The sequence below is a fragment of the Heptranchias perlo genome, chromosome 38 (genome assembly GCF_035084215.1).
Source record: "Heptranchias perlo isolate sHepPer1 chromosome 38, sHepPer1.hap1, whole genome shotgun sequence".
In the NCBI taxonomy this organism is placed as follows: Eukaryota; Metazoa; Chordata; class Chondrichthyes; order Hexanchiformes; family Hexanchidae; genus Heptranchias; species Heptranchias perlo.
In genome coordinates this window covers 14,901,067-14,920,384 of record NC_090362.1, presented here as the reverse complement: position 1 = coordinate 14,920,384, position 19,318 = coordinate 14,901,067, and the positions used below count along the sequence as shown (strand labels likewise).

At 40.1% G+C, this 19,318-nt stretch overlaps 1 protein-coding gene across 2 annotated transcripts in view; it reads left to right on the top strand.

The window, feature by feature from the left end:
- The window catches only part of peak1 (pseudopodium-enriched atypical kinase 1), a 163,002-nt gene that overhangs the window by 129,971 nt on the left and 13,713 nt on the right, over positions 1-19,318 (top strand). Inside the window, exons 4-6 of one of the 2 annotated variants that reach the window (XM_067973510.1) lie at positions 8,345-8,538; positions 12,352-12,426; positions 18,137-18,918. In XM_067973510.1, coding sequence (XP_067829611.1) covers positions 8,345-8,538; positions 12,352-12,426; positions 18,137-18,918 — 1,051 coding nt within the window. The remainder of the gene's footprint in view (positions 1-8,344; positions 8,539-12,351; positions 12,427-18,136; positions 18,919-19,318) is intronic. The other variant, XM_067973512.1, reaches the window with a different exon arrangement.

Here is a 19,318-nt window from a genome sequence, read left to right as displayed (position 1 = left end):
AAGGTTGGCAACTTAACTTTTTAAACCAAATAACACATATATTTGAAACACATTTTAATTTGATATTCACCATCCTTTTGTCGAGAGCCACAATCCCAAGTATTGTCACTTGAGGCCCGTTCCTAGGAATGTTTAAACACACTGTATCATTGAGTGATGGACAGATCCTGCAGTTTTCCTCACGCTGCACTCCTATTTCAAATATGCCCATACGCAATTGCTGAGTGGAGGGTAGGCACTTTTCCCACAGGAAGACGGGGCAGGGGAAATCATAGCTCTGGGTTCAATTATAGCTCTGGGTTTTAATAGAGACTTGTCATTTGCTCTCTGCTGGAACATCTAATCACATTCCTCTGTTTCCTTTCCCTGGACAGCAAGAGAAAGAAAGAGGAGACAGTGCTGAATCCCATTCTGGGAATCTTGAGATTGATTTGCAATCTTTAACTCGCTTCCCAGTAGCTACAGTTTTATATATGTTCTGACAGTTAAAAAAGTAGTAATCATTGCACTACTAAGCTCATCAGTTATTTAATTATACTCTTCCCAATTGACAACATAAGGATGTAATCACTTGCTGTGACATGTGCAAAGGGGAAAAAAATCATATGATTCATGACAGGATATAACTGTAGTTCAGTTATTGCAAGGAAACTTAACATGTGATTTTGAAAAATATATTGTGTATTATGTTATACTATATATTATACATATAAAGTATGGTATTGAAATTACATATTTTTCAATGGGCAGTATAGAAACATCATTGTGTAATTATTGATTTTTGCAGATTATGAAACTGTATTAGGCATGCCTGTATTTGCTGCTAATATAACACAAGTTTTCAGCAGAGACTGTTTTGTAATGAATGATATTCTGCAGGAATGGATGGCATTTTCAGACACGTTAGAACTTATAGTACTTACATGAAAAATAAAAGCAGCAGTTCCCTGCAACAAATTAGCAGTGGTAGCCATGAATATCATTCCAGATGCTGCTTAAACCCTCATCCATGCTTTTGTTACCTTCAGACTAGATTATTCCAGTGCCCTTCTGGCTGGCCTCCCATCTTCCACCCTTCATAAACTTGAACTCATTCAAAGCTCTGTTGCCCGTATCTTAACTAGCACCAAGTCCCGTTCACCCATCACCCCTGTGCTCGCTGACCTACGAGCACCCGGTCCATGAATGCCTCAATTTTAAAATTCTTATCCTTGTGTTCAAATCCCTTCATGGCTTCGCCCCTCCCTATCTCTCTCACCTCCTCCAGCCCTACAACCTTCCGAGACCTCTGCATCCCTCCAGTTATGGCCTCTTGTGCATCCTCGACTTCCTTTACCCCTTCATTGGGGGCCATGCCTTCAGCTGTCCGGGCCCTAAGCTCTGGAGTTCCCTTCCCAAACCTCTCCACATCTCTCTTCTATTAAGACACTCCTTAAAACCTACCTCTTTGACCAAACTTTTGGATTGCATGAAAAAAACATGGCAGAAGAAACGTAGAATAAATTTGGGTTTTAAAGGCTATTTGTATATCATCTTTCATAGGAAAATATTGGACATCAAAGATTTCATTTTGATACCAGAAAGTTTGATAACATTTAGTGTGGATTCTCAGTGTCTTGTTCTGACCCTGGGTTGTTCTATAGCCATATCTATCATCAAGACTGCCTATTTCCACCTTCTTAGCAATGCCTGCTTTCACGCCTACCTCACTCTCCATGCCTTTGTGAACTCTATGCTCGATTTCTCAAATACTATGCCACATCCTACATAAACTTCAACTCATTCAAAACTCGGCCGCCCACCTCCTATCCTGCACTCCAACATTTCTGTCCTTGCCAATCTCCATTGGCTTCACTTCCTCCCAGTCTCCTAACCCAGTGAGTTCACATTTTGGCCAGGCACCAATTTTCCTGCTCAGAAGAAGAAAAACATTGGAAATGAGTTGTCCCAGGGCTACTGTTGTGTGCCTAGTATTGCCTGGTTAGATTGCAGTGTTGCCAAAAATCAAGGTTGTCTGCCAGTGTTCTTGGTTGGGGCAAGGTTCAGGGAGATCTTTGGAGAGCAACGTAAATTTTTTTTAGATTAAAATATACTCATAGTAGATAGAATAAACCATTTTCTCACGATAACTAGCTACTACTTGCACAGTCTATAGCATGGAGTTATGGAACTTTCACACAAGAAATACCGCTATACATATTTTATATCCCCAAAGGAAAAAAGGTTAGGTTGGTGCCGATCATGGGGGTTCATTACTTCTTTATTAACCTCTGAATTGTAAACAATAGTACTTCGATCAAAAGAGAAGTTTATTAATTGGCCTATATGTTAGTCCTAAATTGTATATAGGGAGATATCTTTATGCTTAGCAGCACGTCTCATCAACTGTTATTTCCTTGTTTTATTTTTTAAAACTGTCAAGTTTTGCTTGATCGCTCCTGTGAAGCTCCTTAGGATGTTTACTACATTAAAGGTGCTATGTAAATGCAAGTTGTTGTTGGCAGTCTGCAAGCAGATATTTCATGTATAGCTCCCCTCCCTGCGATATTGTGCAACTCTTCTCCAGTGACATCCTGAATGAGGATGGCTGACCACAGTTTTCATTTATGACGTTTCTAGAGCTGAACTTGACGGTATTCACTGCCCATTCATTAAGAGCACCAGATGGGCCTCTAAAATCTTGACTAATCTGATTATTGTTTCATTGACAAACTATCCTGGTTGTGAAAGGGATAATCAAATACCTCACTAACCAATATGGCTCTATGCCTATTCTGATTTTAGCAGCGACATCTGTGTAATACAGAAATTCAGGATTAAGTAATTTAAATTGATATCCTGGGGTATTCTGCTCTGTTATCTTCAGGGTCAAGAAGGAATCTCATAGATTCTCTCGGAAGTTTTGCTTACTTTTTTTGCTTCATTTAGGAAATCAGTTAGGGAAAGTTCAAAATACAAATTGTATATGCTCTGTTGGAGACAGTAAGCTTGATGGACTGAATGGCCTTTTGTCCTGTAAATTATATTATTAATTAGGATTATGTTTGGCAGAAGCAGACAGTCCCAAACTGTTGTTGCATTTTTTTAAACTTGCACTACCAGTAGTAGGAGCGCTGTATGAAAGGGCTACCAAAGGCCTGCGTAAACTTGGATACAGTATATGTTCTGTAATCTTGAACAAATTTGAGTTGTAATGGCCTGAGGTATTTTGGGGTGGGACGCAGCAAGCTGGGATGCATTCTTAACAACCTGCAAGTGTTTTAGAAATTATTTAGCATTTTTCAGCAGCACTGAGAAGAATGGTAAAAATTTCTCCTGTGACTTTTTCATGTTCTATTGAAATGTTTAGTTGAAAAGTTGAAATTCTTTTATGCGTGAAGCAGTATTGAGCCTGTAAGAAATGATGCCTTTATAAACTTAGCTCAAATTTCCCCTTGGCTGGCGCATGCCCAAACCTATTGAATCAGCAAAAGCTGATTCTACAGACCAGTGCACAAGTGTTCCAAGACTGCCAAAGAATGAGTGGAAACTGCAATGGGGATCGGATACGGTCACTGCTCCAGTATTCCTCCCCTCCCATCCACCTGAATTGCATAGGCTGCCAGGAGTTTAGATAATTACCACTAATCTAGCAGGGAATTGTATTGCTGGTAAATGTGGAGGAAACGAGGCAAAAGCAAGCTATATTTGTGGCAAGTCGAACTTCCTGTCTGATATTTATTGTATAAATGTATTATTGGTTGCACAATACAACCATAAATATACATTAATGGGAATGACACAATCCATATCATTTTACGCTCTTTTGAATTGAAAATCTGTTCATTCCTATTTCTTTTGCTGGCTGCCTCGATTTTAAAATTCTCAACCTTGTTTTCAAATACCTCCATAGCCTTGCCCCTCACTATCTCTAACGTCCTCCAGCCCTACAACCCTCCAAGATCTTTGCGTTCCTCCAATTCTGGCCTCTTGTGCATCCCCAATTTTTGTCGCTCCATCATTGGCGGCCGTGCCTTCAGCCGCCTAGGCCCTAAGCTCTGGAATTCCCTCCTTAAATATCTCCATCTCTCTACCCCTCTCTCCTCCTTTTAAGATGCTCCTTAAAACCTACTACTTTGACCATGCTATTCTAATGGTCTCCTTTGGCTCGGTGTCAATTTTTGTCTGATTACGCTCCTGTGAAGCGTCTTGGGATGTTTTACTATGTTAAAGGCGATGTAGAAATGCAAGTTGTTATTGAGCGGGAGTGCTTCTCCGGGCCCCCAGAAATAATCTGGACCACCGTTGCCCCGAGTTCTCTCTTCACCATCCCCCACCCCTCTCTGGCAATAGCAAAGCATCCTCCCAGGACTAAGCTTGCTGCCGGCCGATATTGCACCAGCCTAAATCCGCTGAACTGCGTTGGGACACCCGTTTGGGGTGGGCAGCTCGCCGGTTCTATTCAAATGAGGCCCAGGACTCTAAATAGATCCGTCCTCTTTGCTCCTGGTTTGGGGCAGTTGGCTGGTGTGTTGTGTTACACCGCTCTGCTCATGCTCTCTGCCCGTCTGCCGCCCAAGACTTAAAATCTACCCAATTGTTTTTTAAATTGTGTTTTATCTGCATGTGTTGTGTTTGGGGCATCAGGTGATGCAGAATGATTACATTGTGTAATTATTTGTCACTAGACTACCTTGAGTGAATTAGTGTTAAGTACATATGACTGGAGGCATGATGTGGATGATTTTAGCTGCAGGTGTGGGAAAATTAAAATTGTAGAATGAGGACAAACTAAGGATGTGGCAGTTTAGTGTTTCATATCGTTTAGCAGCTTAACCTGACAGTAAGTGTAGGAGTACCTGCTCATTTTATGTATCCAATTGAATGGAACAAAAATCTCAGTTGTCAGGTTGTAGATTTTAATTACAAACTTATCACCTTTCTTTACTCTGAAATTTAAAAAAACTCCACATACATGCATGCACATACAGCTTATTTTCTGTCTGTGTGATTTCCTATTGCTGATGTATGACCAATATCAATATGAACCTATTCTATATATTGTGAAATAGTTGCAAGGACAGGATCACAGTTTGTAGTTTGAATGAAGAGGTGACTGATATGTTAATCATCAGCTGTAATCACATTCATAGTGACTGGTTAGCTTCACACTGCTGTAAAATTGAACTAATTCTAGAAATGGATACATCACATATATATTGTGCATAGTTGGAAACTGCACAGCTTCATACATTTTGGTTAGAGTAATGGTAAACTGAAATCTCGATCGTGGCTATCAATTTTGTTGTGGAGATGCCGGTGATGGACTGGGGTTGACAATTGTAAACAATTTTACACAATTTTAAACAATTGTAAACAATTTTACAACACCAAGTTATAGTCCAGCAATTTTATTTTAAATTCACAAGCTTTCGGAGACTTCCTCCTTCCTCAGGTAAATGTTGATGGATAATTGCAAACAACTATTGGTCCAAATTCTTTTAGTAAATTACTTAAGCAATATATGCCCTACTGCTCAACTTCCCTGTTTCAGTTGGGATATCCTGACCTAGCACTGCTGAGAAAAGTGGCAGCAAAACAGAAGATGCCTAAATCAGGTGATTTGCCAGGTTACCAGAAAATCACATTCCCACACCAAGCATTGACCTGAGTTGCACCTTTTCAACATAGGTTGAGAAGTTAAAGGTTAATAAGTGTAGCATATGTAATGGTGATTCCTATATTCACAATATACATTGTATAGGTGTCAGTCTGGGCCCAGTGGGAGCACACTCGCCTTTGAGTCAGAAGGTCATGCATTCAAGCTCCACTCCAGAGATCACATAATCTAGGCTGTCACTTATGTGCAGTACTGAGGGAGTGAGGCACTGTCAAGGTGCCGTTTTTTTGGATAAGACGTTAAACCGAGGCCCCATCTGCCCTCTCAGGTGGACATAAAATATCCCGTGGCACTATTCAAAGAAGAGATGGGGAGTTCTTCCCGATGTCCTAGCCAATATTTATCCTTCAACCAGCATCGCTAAAACAGATGATCCAGTCATTTATCTCATTGCTGATGGTGGGACCTTGCTGTGCACAAATTGGCTGCCGCATTTCCATGTTATGACAGTGGTTACACTTCAAAAGTACTTCACTGGCTGTGAAGCGTTTTGGGATGTCCTGGGGTTGTGAAAGACACTGTCCATTTGCTCTATCTTTTGTAGCTTCTTTCCAACACTTTTTTGGTTCATTATTTCTGCTACAATACAGTTGGGCAGTCTCTGTTGCTTTGGCTATTCTGCCCTAATTATGTATTCAGGCTAATGTATGCTGTGAACTGTTGAACTGTAGAGCATAAAGTACTCTGCAGAACAAATACTTGTGCCTTTTGATGGGTAATCGGTATAATGGGAAGGTGAAGGTTTGTTTTTTGTTAGATTTGTGATACTGCAATGTAAGGTTATTTTGTCTCTTGCTTCCAAATTTTTTTGCCATCCAAATCTTTCCCTTCCCCTCCTAAAGGTGCTGCCTCTTCTTGGGATATCTTCTTGTGAGTTACAGCTCTGTCAGGTACGTGGCCAAAATGGCCATTCTTCATATATGAGTTTAGATAGTGACTATTGGCAAGCTATTTAACCGTGGGGATATCACGTGTATTTTCCAAGAGAGGCCACCAGATAACAGTCAGGAGTGGTAAATCTGACTGACTTTCCCCATCCTATTCTCTGCTGAGCTATTTGGAAAGGCACAAAGCAGAGGTGAAGTGTATAATCTACCCTCCCCACCTCTACCCCAAAAGGATCAAAATGTGAAATATCAATCACCCTGCTTAACAGATGGTTCTGGGCCATAAAACTAATAGCCTGTCTCTCTCTCTTTTACCTTACCCCACCCCACAACTGGGGGAAGTTTGTAGTGAGGGGAGGGAGAAAAGGCGTGCAATGGAGGGAGACATGGGTAGGTAAGAAAACAGCTTACAAAATAGAGAGGGAGTAAAAGAAAAGAAAATTAACATTTTTGTAGATGTTCTTTAATGCTTGCTTATTGGGAAAATTGAAAATGACATTTAATATTCAAATACAATTTATTTTGTACTAATGGGCACATTTGTTTTTGCACATGCTGGTTGCTGGCAAAAATATTTCCACAATAAGAATTCAAATTTAAAAGTAGAATTGTTGGTAATAGTTAAGAGTTTCCTAGTTAGGCACTAACTCATGCCTTTGTTTTATTCTCCAGCTGTACTGAATGTGAGTCATTGAAATTAAGTTGAGTGCAGCAGCTCTGTAAGTGTTAATAAATCTGACTCGATTTAGTGACCTCAGAATACTATAGGTAGTGAATGCTGGCAGATTTTCAGAAACTGAGCCCTAGGTAGGAAGGTCTGGCTGATATCACTGTGTATAGAGCTTTAGAGCTCTACAAGTTAATCAGCTGCTTTCACAACATGTTTATGAAGTTGAGAAGCTAATTCAGAACACTTATTTCAATGGGGAGTTGTGTGAGTGACTTTAGTAGGTAAGTTAACAGTTGAAACTTCTGCCTATCTGTTTTAATTGTAAACAATTTTACAACACCAAGTTATAGTCCAGCAATTTTATTTTAAATTCACAAGCTTTCGGAGGCTTCCTCCTTCCTCAGGTGAACGATGTGGAAAGGCAGTGAGACATGTAGTACAGTAACAAACATTGTGCCTTATGCAGTAGTTATGCTGACTTGAAACTGGGTTACAGTTGTAATTCAATTTGCACTGAACAATTTCAAAAATATTCCTAAATGAGCAATTGAAAAAAAGGGCGGATAAACTGCCTCAGGAAGGAGATAAAAAAAGTATTCTTCAGCGCTTAAGAGTACATTGAGAATTTTAGTTTAAAATGTTGTAGATTTCATTTGGCACTTTGACCAAATGTAGTGTAAACACCAAAGGTTTTTCATGATTATCAATTGGGACACACCTTGGTTAAGCATAAACCTTTGTTGCGGTATGGCGCCCTGCAGAAATTGTAATGAGTTATGGATTGCAAATTACACTTACCCTCTCTACTGCTATATAAGGGTAAACACACAAGATTTAAAAAAACCTGTTTTACTAGATCTTGCCTTGGAACAAGATTAATTGATGAAGCTAAAATTGCCCAGGGATCCTTGAACTAACAAGTTCTTGCAAGTCTTTACTTAATATGTTTCAACATATACTCAACTGTTCCTGAATTGTGCATTTTTTTCAAGCATTCTCGAGTTAGAGCTAAAGAATATTTACGGAGTGCACTATTAAGTATAAATGCCCCAGTTTTATTAGGCCAAGAATTATATGTGAATGTTTAATGAGCTGTGAACACTGAAGGAAAACCTTTTTTAATTCAAGCAACCTTCCGGGTGAGGTGACCGTTGAGGACATGCCACCACAAGTATCAGAAGTTCAAAGATCAGCATCGGCGAGCCAAGAGACACCTGGTACAATGACTTTGATGCTGGCCACCACAGGATCTCAAGACGAAAAAGACACAGGCAGCGAGTCTGCTGACGAAAGCATCGGCAGCGCTACCTACAGTAATTTAGGTAAGAGACTACAGCAGTTTGGGAGCAGGGTGTGGGTGGGGGAAGAGGATTTGATTTCTCCTTTCTCCTTGCTCTGGGCTTATTGTGACTTCCAAACCTGTTAAATTTATCAGTAAAGCCTCGGTAGACTGTTTGCTGTGTTCTATAGTATTTGTAAGGCAAATGTTTAATTGATGTGAGTGTCCCTGCTGGCTGCCAATAAGTATTGTAGGTTACAGAGTGAGGAATGCAGCTGTAATGTGGGCAATCCTGTTTAGGTAGAGCGAGCAGGAAGAGATTAGATTAAAGCTTAAACGCCCTATCAAATGCTAAACCGTGTAAAAAGGGCCAGCATGACGGCAGCTCTCACAGTCTCCTTCCTCGACAACTTTCGTGTTCAATTAAAGGTAGGACCGTAACATTTTAACTTTGTGAATATATTGCTTTAGACAATGTAGTTGAACAGTGTTCAACAAGCGAATGTAAAGAGACTGGGTGAGGAAAGAAAGGCTTTGGGTGAAATGGCAGGAATGCGCACTTTTAACACATTAACTGCTACAGTAGGAATACCTACCTTCATTGTTTCAGATTCGGTGTTAATTCATTGTGTTCCAGTTTTCAGAACTTGCTAAATAATCAGTATCTGACTTGCAGGCTATGGAGGCTGTCTTTTGTTTAAGAATTGTGGGTTTAAACTAATTTGCTTCTTAACCAAAAACATGAACGAGTACAGACACAGCACATGCTTACAAATTCTTTCTTCTCTCTCTCCGTGTATTGTGAAAAATTAACTTTTAAAAAATCAATCAAAATGTGCCTTTCAGTTTACTGATTTTCCGAGGTTAAAGGGTGATTTCTTTTTTCTTCAAGCTACACAAACTTACGTAAATTACATAGGGACACTTCAGATCTTTACCAAATTTCATAATTGTCCTACCCTAATCAGTGACATCTGTAGAATTTTTTTTTCTCTGTTCAGCTGGGTATCTGATACCCACAGAAACCTATAACCGTACTTAAAAATCTACAAACCCAGCTATTGAGAAAACCACACAGGTAGAGTTTCTGTTTATCTGATGGAGTGTGCATTCTTTTTCCCGTGGGGACATACCCCACTTACCTTAGTCTGGTGTGTTTAGGTACAAATTGGCAAGAGCCAATACTTACGGACCCTGAGTTTACTGGAGTATATCAAGTTAAAACTACACAGCTTACCTGGACAGATGTCGAGATGCCGGTGATGGACTGGGGTTGACAATTGTAAACAATTTTACAACACCAAGTTATAATCCAACAATTTTTATTTGAAATCTACAAACTTTCGGAGGCTTCCTCCTTCGTCAGGTAAACATTTACCTGACGAAGGAGGAAGCCTCCGAAAGCTTGTAGATTTCAAATAAAAATTGTTGGACTATAACTTGGTGTTGTAAAATTGTTTACAATTACCTGGACAGAGCACAGGTAAGAATTCTGCTTTGCTAGCTAGGACAATCCTACCTGTTAGAGTATTCACTTGCAGCCAAGTGAGAAAAATATCAGCCCTCAGTGACAGGTTTAGCCCTCCTGGTCCCTGTTAATGAGCCATGCTGACTGGTCAATCAACAACAGTTACCTGTGGACCTTGCTGGCTGAGGTATCCGATTACTGGGCCTACCACGGAAGATTGACTCCATTCCAAATTCCATTGTCAAGTATATCATTTTGGAGCCAACTTGATGCCAAAGAGATCCTATTTGTGACTTCCTTCTTCGTTCCCAAAGAGGGTAATTACTAGTTTGAAATCAACAAGTCTTAAGCTTCCAAATAAGATCACACTAACTGTTTTGGAATTATTTGACTACATCTTCATTTCTTTTCGTACTAACCCACCAAACTCAAAATGGCCATTAGCATATTTGGACTTACTGTTTCTGTTACATCATCATTCAGACAAAATGGTCACTGTTTGACAGTATCTGTGCAGTAAGATTGCCATGTACAAATGGAAGTAAGATGCATGGAGACCTTTATGACATCAACGCTGTGTTATAGATGGGTGATGGGATGAATAAAAGACCCATTTTTAATCCAATTGCTATTTTGAATGACTGTGTGCAATCATAGTTTGTGAAATTATGTTTAACTTCACCCTGGTCCTCGCTGACCTACGTGTGCTCCCTGTCACCCAGCAGGTTGAATTTAAAATCATTCTGGTCTTCAAACTCTCCACAGCCTATCCCTGTCTATATCCACAACTTCCTCTAGCCATATATCTCCTCTGGCACCCTTCAATCCTCCGACTCTGGCCTTTTGTGCATTTTGCCCTCCATTCCCCCATTGCTGGTGGCAGAGCCTTGAGCTGCCTCAGTTGTATTCTCTTGAACTCCCTCCGCCCCTTCACCTTTCCACTTCTCCTTCTACCTTTGAAAAACCTTTCTCAATCCAATATTTTGACCAAGTTTTTGGTCACGCTTCCTAACTCTCTCTCAATTGTTCAGTGACAGTCCCTTTATCTGTTTAATTTAATTTTCTCTGGCCCTTCTGTATGATACCATGGGATGTTTTCTATGTTAAATGTGCAATATAATTGCAAATTGTTGCTGTTCATTGATTTTAAAAAAAATGTGGGAAATATGCTTTCTGATAGAAAACCTTACAGTTCTTCACAAAACATACCAAATTTCTCTGTTGATTTCTACTGACCCTGCTAATCATTATGTTCATTTTCAAAATGAGCTCACTCCAAATTGTCCACCTTACCCATTCAGGTCTGTAAGAGGTGATGTCATTTTCTTTAAAATGCTAAACTGAGTTGAACAAACTTTAAGAATACTTTTCTCATAAGCACTGGGTTCCTTTTGAAAATAGCAAGCATACTTGAAACCATCTTGATAGACCAGTGGGTAATGTGGACTGAGCCATAAATCCAACTGGATTCTGTCCCCATTTAGACTACCCATTCATCGATCACCACGCATTACCTTGTGCCTCATTTCACTCAAACGGCTCCCGTGATGCACACCCCGGCCAATGAGATGTTAATAGTGTGTGCGTTGTAGAACATGAATGGAGATGGTGTATTTTCACAATTATTCACATGCTAGGCGGTGCCCAGACTGCAGTGATCTCTGCAGAAATACCAGGCAGAATCCAGCATTTTCACTGACAGTGACTTTCAGAAAGATCGTGCTAGATGATATAAATGCTAAGTTACTGCGGGGACTTTCCAGAAGGTAAGTCATACCAAGAGTCCGTCAGGAGTTGGTCTGCATACATGTGAATTAATTCCAGAATAATATCACCCAGTTACAGCCATTCCTGTGGATGTAATTCATTCCAGAATAATAGCTGGGTGCAATAATTCCTGGTGGATCGCTTGCATGTGAGTTTCTCGGTTTGTTCTGCAACAGCCCTGAGATTTTTGACATTTTTCACTGACAAATGAAATTTTCCCTGCTTTTTGAATGATTCCTACTGTCTATCAACAATTCTTTACTCAGAAATTTTTGTCAAAAGTTCACTTTGAGTAATTCACTGTTTGACCAAGTACTGATTCCTGCACTAATGCCGCAGCCCGATCACTAAGCCGCTTCTCTCAAATAAACAGCATTGAAACTATTGCATCATGAATATTAGTTTTAAGGTTATTGCTCAGGTCAGGATTTTAAAATAAAATTGTTTCTTGAGATACACTGGTACAGAAAGCGGCAATGCTGAGTGGTAAGATGTAACTGTGCAGTAATTTGTACATCAGAGTTACTAACTTTTTGTTAAGGGTCACAATCCCAATCTTGCTCTCTCTTTCTCTCTCCTCTATTTCTCTCTCTTTTTATATGTATGTAATCCTGGCTCCAGCAAAATCCCAGAGCTGGCAGGCTGTGGATGGAAGCTCAGAGACACATGGAGCAACACCTCTGCTGAGGGCCACAGGTGAGGAGCAGGAGGATGTGGGCTGTATGTGGCCCCAGGCTACATTCTAAGTACCTTTGCTCTGCATAGTAAGTTTCTATTCTCTGTCAAGGGAGGGAGGGAACATCTAAAGGAAGGTGCATGCATGTATTTGGTTACAGAGCATAATTGATAGAATCTGGAAACGCGGATGCTGCATCAATTATGAAATAGCGCATGATGCAGAGAGAAGAATAACTTGAATTGGCAAGCAATCTTTTGCAATACAGACCATAATTCCCTGTTGTAATTTTTTTCTCTCACTAAAATGTACCATCATATCCAGAAGAGTGGTACAGCAAACTGACCATAGAATAAACATAGAAAAGTATAAGATCAGAAAAGACACTGCAGTCTATTTGGCCAATTCCAAAAACTAATACCTATCAATTGCCCATTCTGTCCAATATCTATCCAATCCACCCGTAAATGTTTCCACACTATCTGTCTCGCTTCTTCCTTGGGTGGTCCTTTCCAAATGTTCTCTATCCTCTACAATCTAAACTGTTTGTGCACCTTCTCTTTCCTAAGCATGAACATGTGACACTGGTTCTAGAATCTGTGGCAATCTCAGATTATTGGCTTCAATTTATCAATTCCCTTAAGAATCTTAAATACTTGGAATATCTCTTTTCCCCAGAGTAAGCGATCCCAGGTTCGTCAACCTTTCGTCTTGGCTCAAATGCCTTAATCTAAGTATCATTCTGCCTTTTTTCTGCAATGCCCGGACATCTTGGCTGTAATATGGCGGAACTGGACACAAGAGTTCAGGGTGATGTCAGCAGTGCCTTGTACAGATTCATTATCATCTCGGATTTGTCCTTTGTCCCTCTGGCTATACATCCCAAGATCAGGTTATGTTTTCTAACTAACTGCCACACACTGCACTGTTGGTTTAAATGAATTATCTACCTGTAGCCCCAGATCCCTTTCCTGTATTGTGTCCTGTGTCTGACAAGCATTTACTTTCTATTTCTACTGTTTATTTGCCCTTCCTAATCTCATTACCTTGCATTTGTCCACATTAAATGCCATTTGCTACTCGTCTTCCTAACCTAGCCAGATCACTTTGTATTTGGTTTATGTGTCACAATTTGATGTCATCTGTTAACTTAGCTTTTTTTCTGTCCCTAGCTCCAAATGATTTTATGTACACTGTAAACACTAGTGGCCCTAGCACTGATCTCTGTGGCACCCTGCTAATGACCCCTTGTCATGTTGATGCAGCTTCATTCATAACCATCCTTTTGCTTCAAGTTCCAATCCACCTGAGAAGTTTGCCTGCTGTCTCGTGCTTTCCTACCATGTGGACTAGATGAATAAAGGACTGTCGTAGTTTAAATTGTTGGGTTGTGAACCACAAATGCGCATACAAGTGATGCAGACTAATTGTTCTTTCAGGTCTTTGTCAAGAAATGTAGTTTAAAACATAGTAATATATTTGGGCAGGAAAAGACAATTGATCCATCTAGCCAAAAGAACCATCTGTTTCCTTACTATGATTCTGGAACTAGTAGCCCCATATCCCCTTTCCAGTCCTTTTTTTGAAAACCTGCTGTAGCTTCTAATCCACCACTGTCAATGGTAATTTGTTCCACAATTCTATCACACTCTCAAAACAGTTTCCCCTGTTGAGGTGAGGGTCTGAGGTCAGCAATTTAAGGGTTCACTCCTGCCCCTCTTTTAAATAAGGGGGTCATAATTACTACTTTCCAAACCATTGGGGTGTTGCCTGACTCCAGTGAACTTTGAAGGTATCAGGGGATTTGCAATTTCTTCATCCATATCCACAAGCATCCTTGGATGGAGATTGTCAGAGCCTGGAGCCTTGTTTACTTTCAACTTTCTAAACCTTTCTACTATGCCTTCTTTTCCAGTCAGCTTTCCAGCTTTCTCCCCTATACTCCCCTCTCAACTCAGGCACTTCTTTCCCCCCCCACCCCTCCCTCCCATATTAAAAAGTCACAAAATAATGATCTAGTAATTACGCCACATCCATGTTTTCAAACACTACCTTCACAAGGCCACTGGTGAATGGCCCAACTTTCCTTTGTACCATTCTCTTGCTCCTGATGTACTTAAAGAACCCTTTGTTATTGTCCTTCATATTTTCTGCTATGAGATCATGTTCACTTTTTGCATCTCATCAGTTTCTTGGCCTTCCTCTGCTTGATTTTATAGTTCTCACTGTCCTTATTCCTCCTTTGTGCATTTCAGAGTTTTATATGCCCTTTCATTCTCCTGAATACTTTCCATAACTTCCCTTTTCATCGTTGTCAGCTTTACTCTCCATTCCTCAACTTATTTCTAGGATAAACTGCTTCTGCAATGTAAAAAAAATTGTCTTAAAGCACCCTAATTTTCCCTCACCTTCCTTCCCCTTAATAGTTCTCACCATTTTCTTCCTTTCATACAGCATTTAATTTCCTCAAAATCATGCTATCCTGAAATCCAATTTCTTAAGTTTCTATTATCTGTTCTGGCCTCATTCCCAAATTAAAACGAACAACTTTATTATCACTGGACCCCCAAATGTTCTCTTACTTCAGCTTGCTTATTACTCCCTCCTCATTAATTAGGACCAAATCCAATATTACCATCCCCCTTTTGGGTTTCCTCATCAGCTGTTTAAGTACTTCAATAATCTTCCACATATATACAGATTAACCCTGGTTTATATCAGGAAAGTCAAAATCCCTCATGAGTACAAATAAGCCCCTCGCACTAGTATTTCTTATGACTTCCCACAACAGTACATCCACCTCCATTTTTTTATTTTGTGGTGGCCTGTAACATAGTCCTACCGCTAACTCTTTCCCTTTACTGTCTTCCAGATCCACCCAAAGAGACTGTGCCAATTCCCAGTTCCTTCCTATATAAATTTCCCTGATAAACAGTGCCACTCCACCCCTTTTCTTCCCTATCCTTCCTGAAGCACACATAAGCCCTGCAGGTTTTTTCAACACCCGTTCTCATTAGTAATGCCTACAATATCTATTAGGCCCCTATTTACCATCACTTCCAACTCATACATTTTATTTCTCATTTTCCTGACATTCATGCAAATACATCTGTTCATTCATTGCTCTCTATGCTGTATTCACATGCCTCATTCCTAATAATTGCTCCACGCTGTTATCCTTGCCCCTGCTTCCCTAGTTTAAATCCTTTCTAACTGAATCAGTGAAGGTGAACATGCCTCCTCATTCAGATGAATGCTATCCCAATGGTAAAGCCTATTCTTCCCCAGAAATTGACCCAGTGGGCTAAGAATTTAAACCTGCTGCTCATTGACCTTCCCAATCTGTAGCTGGGGAGTAATCCTGAAGTTTGGGCAGAAATAATTTGGTTGAGCTAAATCTGCAGGATTGATGTATCTCAACCTGGGGAATGATTCCAGTGGGTGTAGTTCAGAAATGGTTTTGGCATCTTGATGACTATATGGAATTATGGACTCAAGTGCCAATTAAATATTTGAGGTTTTTGAAATGAGTTGTTGGATTATTAATCAAGCACAGAGATATCATGGACTTTTTTTTTAAAACCCTCCATTGAAAGTTTTTGCTTTGATCTGTCTGTGTTTGATGAGAGTACCTTGTTTCAGTGTCCAAATCAAGAGAAATCCACACGTGTAGAATTTCTGTTTGCCTGGTATGGAGAACACCAATAGGAGCACATCCCACTTACCTAATTCCAGAGAGCTTGGGAACAGGTTGGCAGGGCCAAGATTTAGAGAACCCCTAAATTTGTGCAGGGGTTCTGATGGAGTTTAACCAGGTAAAACTGGATCTTACCTATACAGAGCACTGTAAGCATCTCACTGCTTGTCCAGCTGGAACCACACTGCTTGCTAGGGCATGGTCTTGTAGGATTATCTGGAACTGAGTGGGAAGAATCCGAGATCTTAGTGAGACAGACTGGCTGATCATCAATCTTACCCTGTAGTTCAGAAGATCTGCCCGGTTCAGGTTCAGATTACCAAGTCTGCCGCAGAAGGGTTCCGAACTTTAATGTTGAGGTGGTTGTTGATGAAAGACCCCCTTTAAATTATATTCAATTTTTGTCATCATTAATGGTATTTTTTGTAAAGATCATCCAATTTATTTAGATATAAACTTTTTCCTGGTAAGTTAGATCCTCTGATTTCAGATTTTATCGAAGTTTTAATTTTTTTTTAAAAAGCAAACAAATTGCAGGTGCAGCTGAAATTGTTCTGTTCGGATTGTTGTCCCACAGTTGAAAATAGTTTGTCTTGAGCCCTGCAACGTGATGGCTATTGTGGCATTATACCACGGTCACATCTTGGTGTTTGCAGTGTCGAAAATAGGTGTTGCATCTATGTGTTGGCCATATATAATTGTCTAATTGGGAAAGCCTGTGAGAACATTGCCTGTGTTAATATAGATTGGCACCAGGTAAGACTTTTTTATTGCTGTCAGTAGCAATGTTGAATTTGAGGACAGTGCCTGTCTTCACTAAATGGCAACTGGAGTAGAGACATGTTAGGTACTCATATTCTACAGGAGGATGAAACATGACTTCAGAACTACATTCTATGCAGTAAAAAAACATCAGTTTTTAAATGCAGTCACATTAACTGTAAGCACAGTGAACCATGTATGCAGATCTCTATTTCTTAAATGTAGCTTTTCAGAGAGATTTTTATGAAAGTAATTTGAGTTTGTGGTTTTCTTGAAGCACTTTGAGGTTTCATTGTGACGCTTCTGTCTTCTTTTGAAGTTTGCCCAGAGCTTCAGTGTTTGAGTACAGCATTCGCTGACAGCATTATATTATTCTTGTTGCCTTCAATGACTCTTTAATTCCCCCAGCCCATGCTGGCTCTTCATCCCCCCCCCGTCCACTCCTATTCTCAAAACGTGCTTGATAATGTCTTTACAGCCACGCCTGCTCCATACCTGATACCATGATTAAAATCACCATTGATACATAACCCACTCATTAACTGGCTCCGTAACTAACCATTTCCATTCCACAGCTAGGTATGTAATCAGATAATCTTGAACTCTGTGATCACAACTGTAACCAAAACTGGTTCTTCCTGTCTCTATCTCTAGAACCAGTCTTACTGCTTTCTTGACACCTGCATGCATTGATTTCATTTTATTTTTTTAAAAAACTACTTTATGTTCTGCATTGAGGACTACTGCTGCTCGTGGAACCATACTCAGATCACTACCTGCAGAGAGAAGGTGGGAAAAAATTCAAATAAGCCCCAATGTAATTTAAGAGTTAGTATACTGTAGTTGATGTGTCTAACAGCAGTGTACAGTCTGCTAGTATAAAGATTTCCACTCACTTGGTGCTAATTTATGGATCAGTAAGACTATAAATCTGAAATGTAAAGGATTTCATACACTCGTGGCAGAGTAATGAACTATGACTGTACTATGGTTCCAGTGCGCTACAATTCTGTTCATCGTGCTTTGCTGATCAGAACTGCTGAATCTCCATCTTGTTATGGCTTGAAGGCTAAACACTTAAATTGATCTGTAAAATTCAAAAATTTATATTCAACACCGAGAAACAAATTTTCACAGGTGTCAGAAGTTAGCGGTCAGAAGCCATGTTCAATCCAAAGTGTGTTTTTATAAAACTGTAATATTGTTCACCAAAGTGCATATGTTGTCTAACTGTACTATGATGCTAAATAATGTTTTATGTGATTGCATAGGGCAATCGCGGGCCAACATGATACCTCTGAAGCAGCCAAGGCAGGTGAAAGGAGCTTCAGATGATGCCATTGCATTTGGGGGGTCCACAGAACAAGAAACCATGTCTGAGAGCCAGCCAACACCACCCCCTCTTCCAAAGAAGACCATAATCCGAGCAAACACTGATCCAGCATCAAAGGACTATGTCCACAAAATGATAGAAGTGAAAAGTTCTGGGCACAACGTAAATTTGGCAAACCCGCTATATGATGTAGAATATCTTGGGGACGGGAACTGGGATGCATCAAGTGCTTGTTCCTCAATTAGCTCAGATGCCAGAATATTTGATAATGAATCGGGAGATTCACTGGACAGAGCAGTGGGCAAGTCAATGACAAAGGCCAGTGCATCATCAACGGTCAACAGTACTTGCAGCCTCACCATGAGCAGCAGTAAGGAAAGGTGCTCAAATAGCTTGGATTCACTATCCGAGAAGAATCGTTTTCCTCAGAGACCTGGTAAAAGCATACAAAAGCCTCAAAGGCATGCACTGTACAAAGGGATTGAGAACAAAGAGGAGGTAGTTCTAAAGATTCGAAATCTCCATACTGACTCGCTGCGGAAACTCACAGCTAAATGTGAGGACAAGTTCATGGAGGGCCAAAAGAACCAGCTTCGCTTTGGATTGGACAACTGGTCAGACTTCAGACTGACGAGTGATAAACCTTGCTGTGAGGCAGGTGATGCCGTTTACTACACAGCTTCTTATGCCAAGGACCTCTATAACCAATATGCAATTAAGGTAAGCTCTTGGAATAATTCTCACTTTTCTTTAACATAGCAAAATTTAGTCATCAAAGAACCCATAACCAAGGCAGATTTGCGGTTTTGGACCGAATTGCAGAATTTGAAAATCACATAATTCCAAGTAATAAAATTGGAATTTGGCTCGTCCAGTCATCCTAAACTAGGGAGCCTAATTATAAATAATCAGAATGTGATCTCCAAAACATCTGGGTAAAAATCCCACCGTTCCACAGAATTTGACTTGCTCAGTCACTAAACGTCAGTGGCCCTGACAACAGTCTGTTCCATCTTCATATCACTTATTCATTGACATTTCCATTTATTTCTTGAATTCCAATGTAAGATTCAGCATAGAAAGCTTCACTGTAGCTTTATTACAGCTTTTCAAAAGAGAA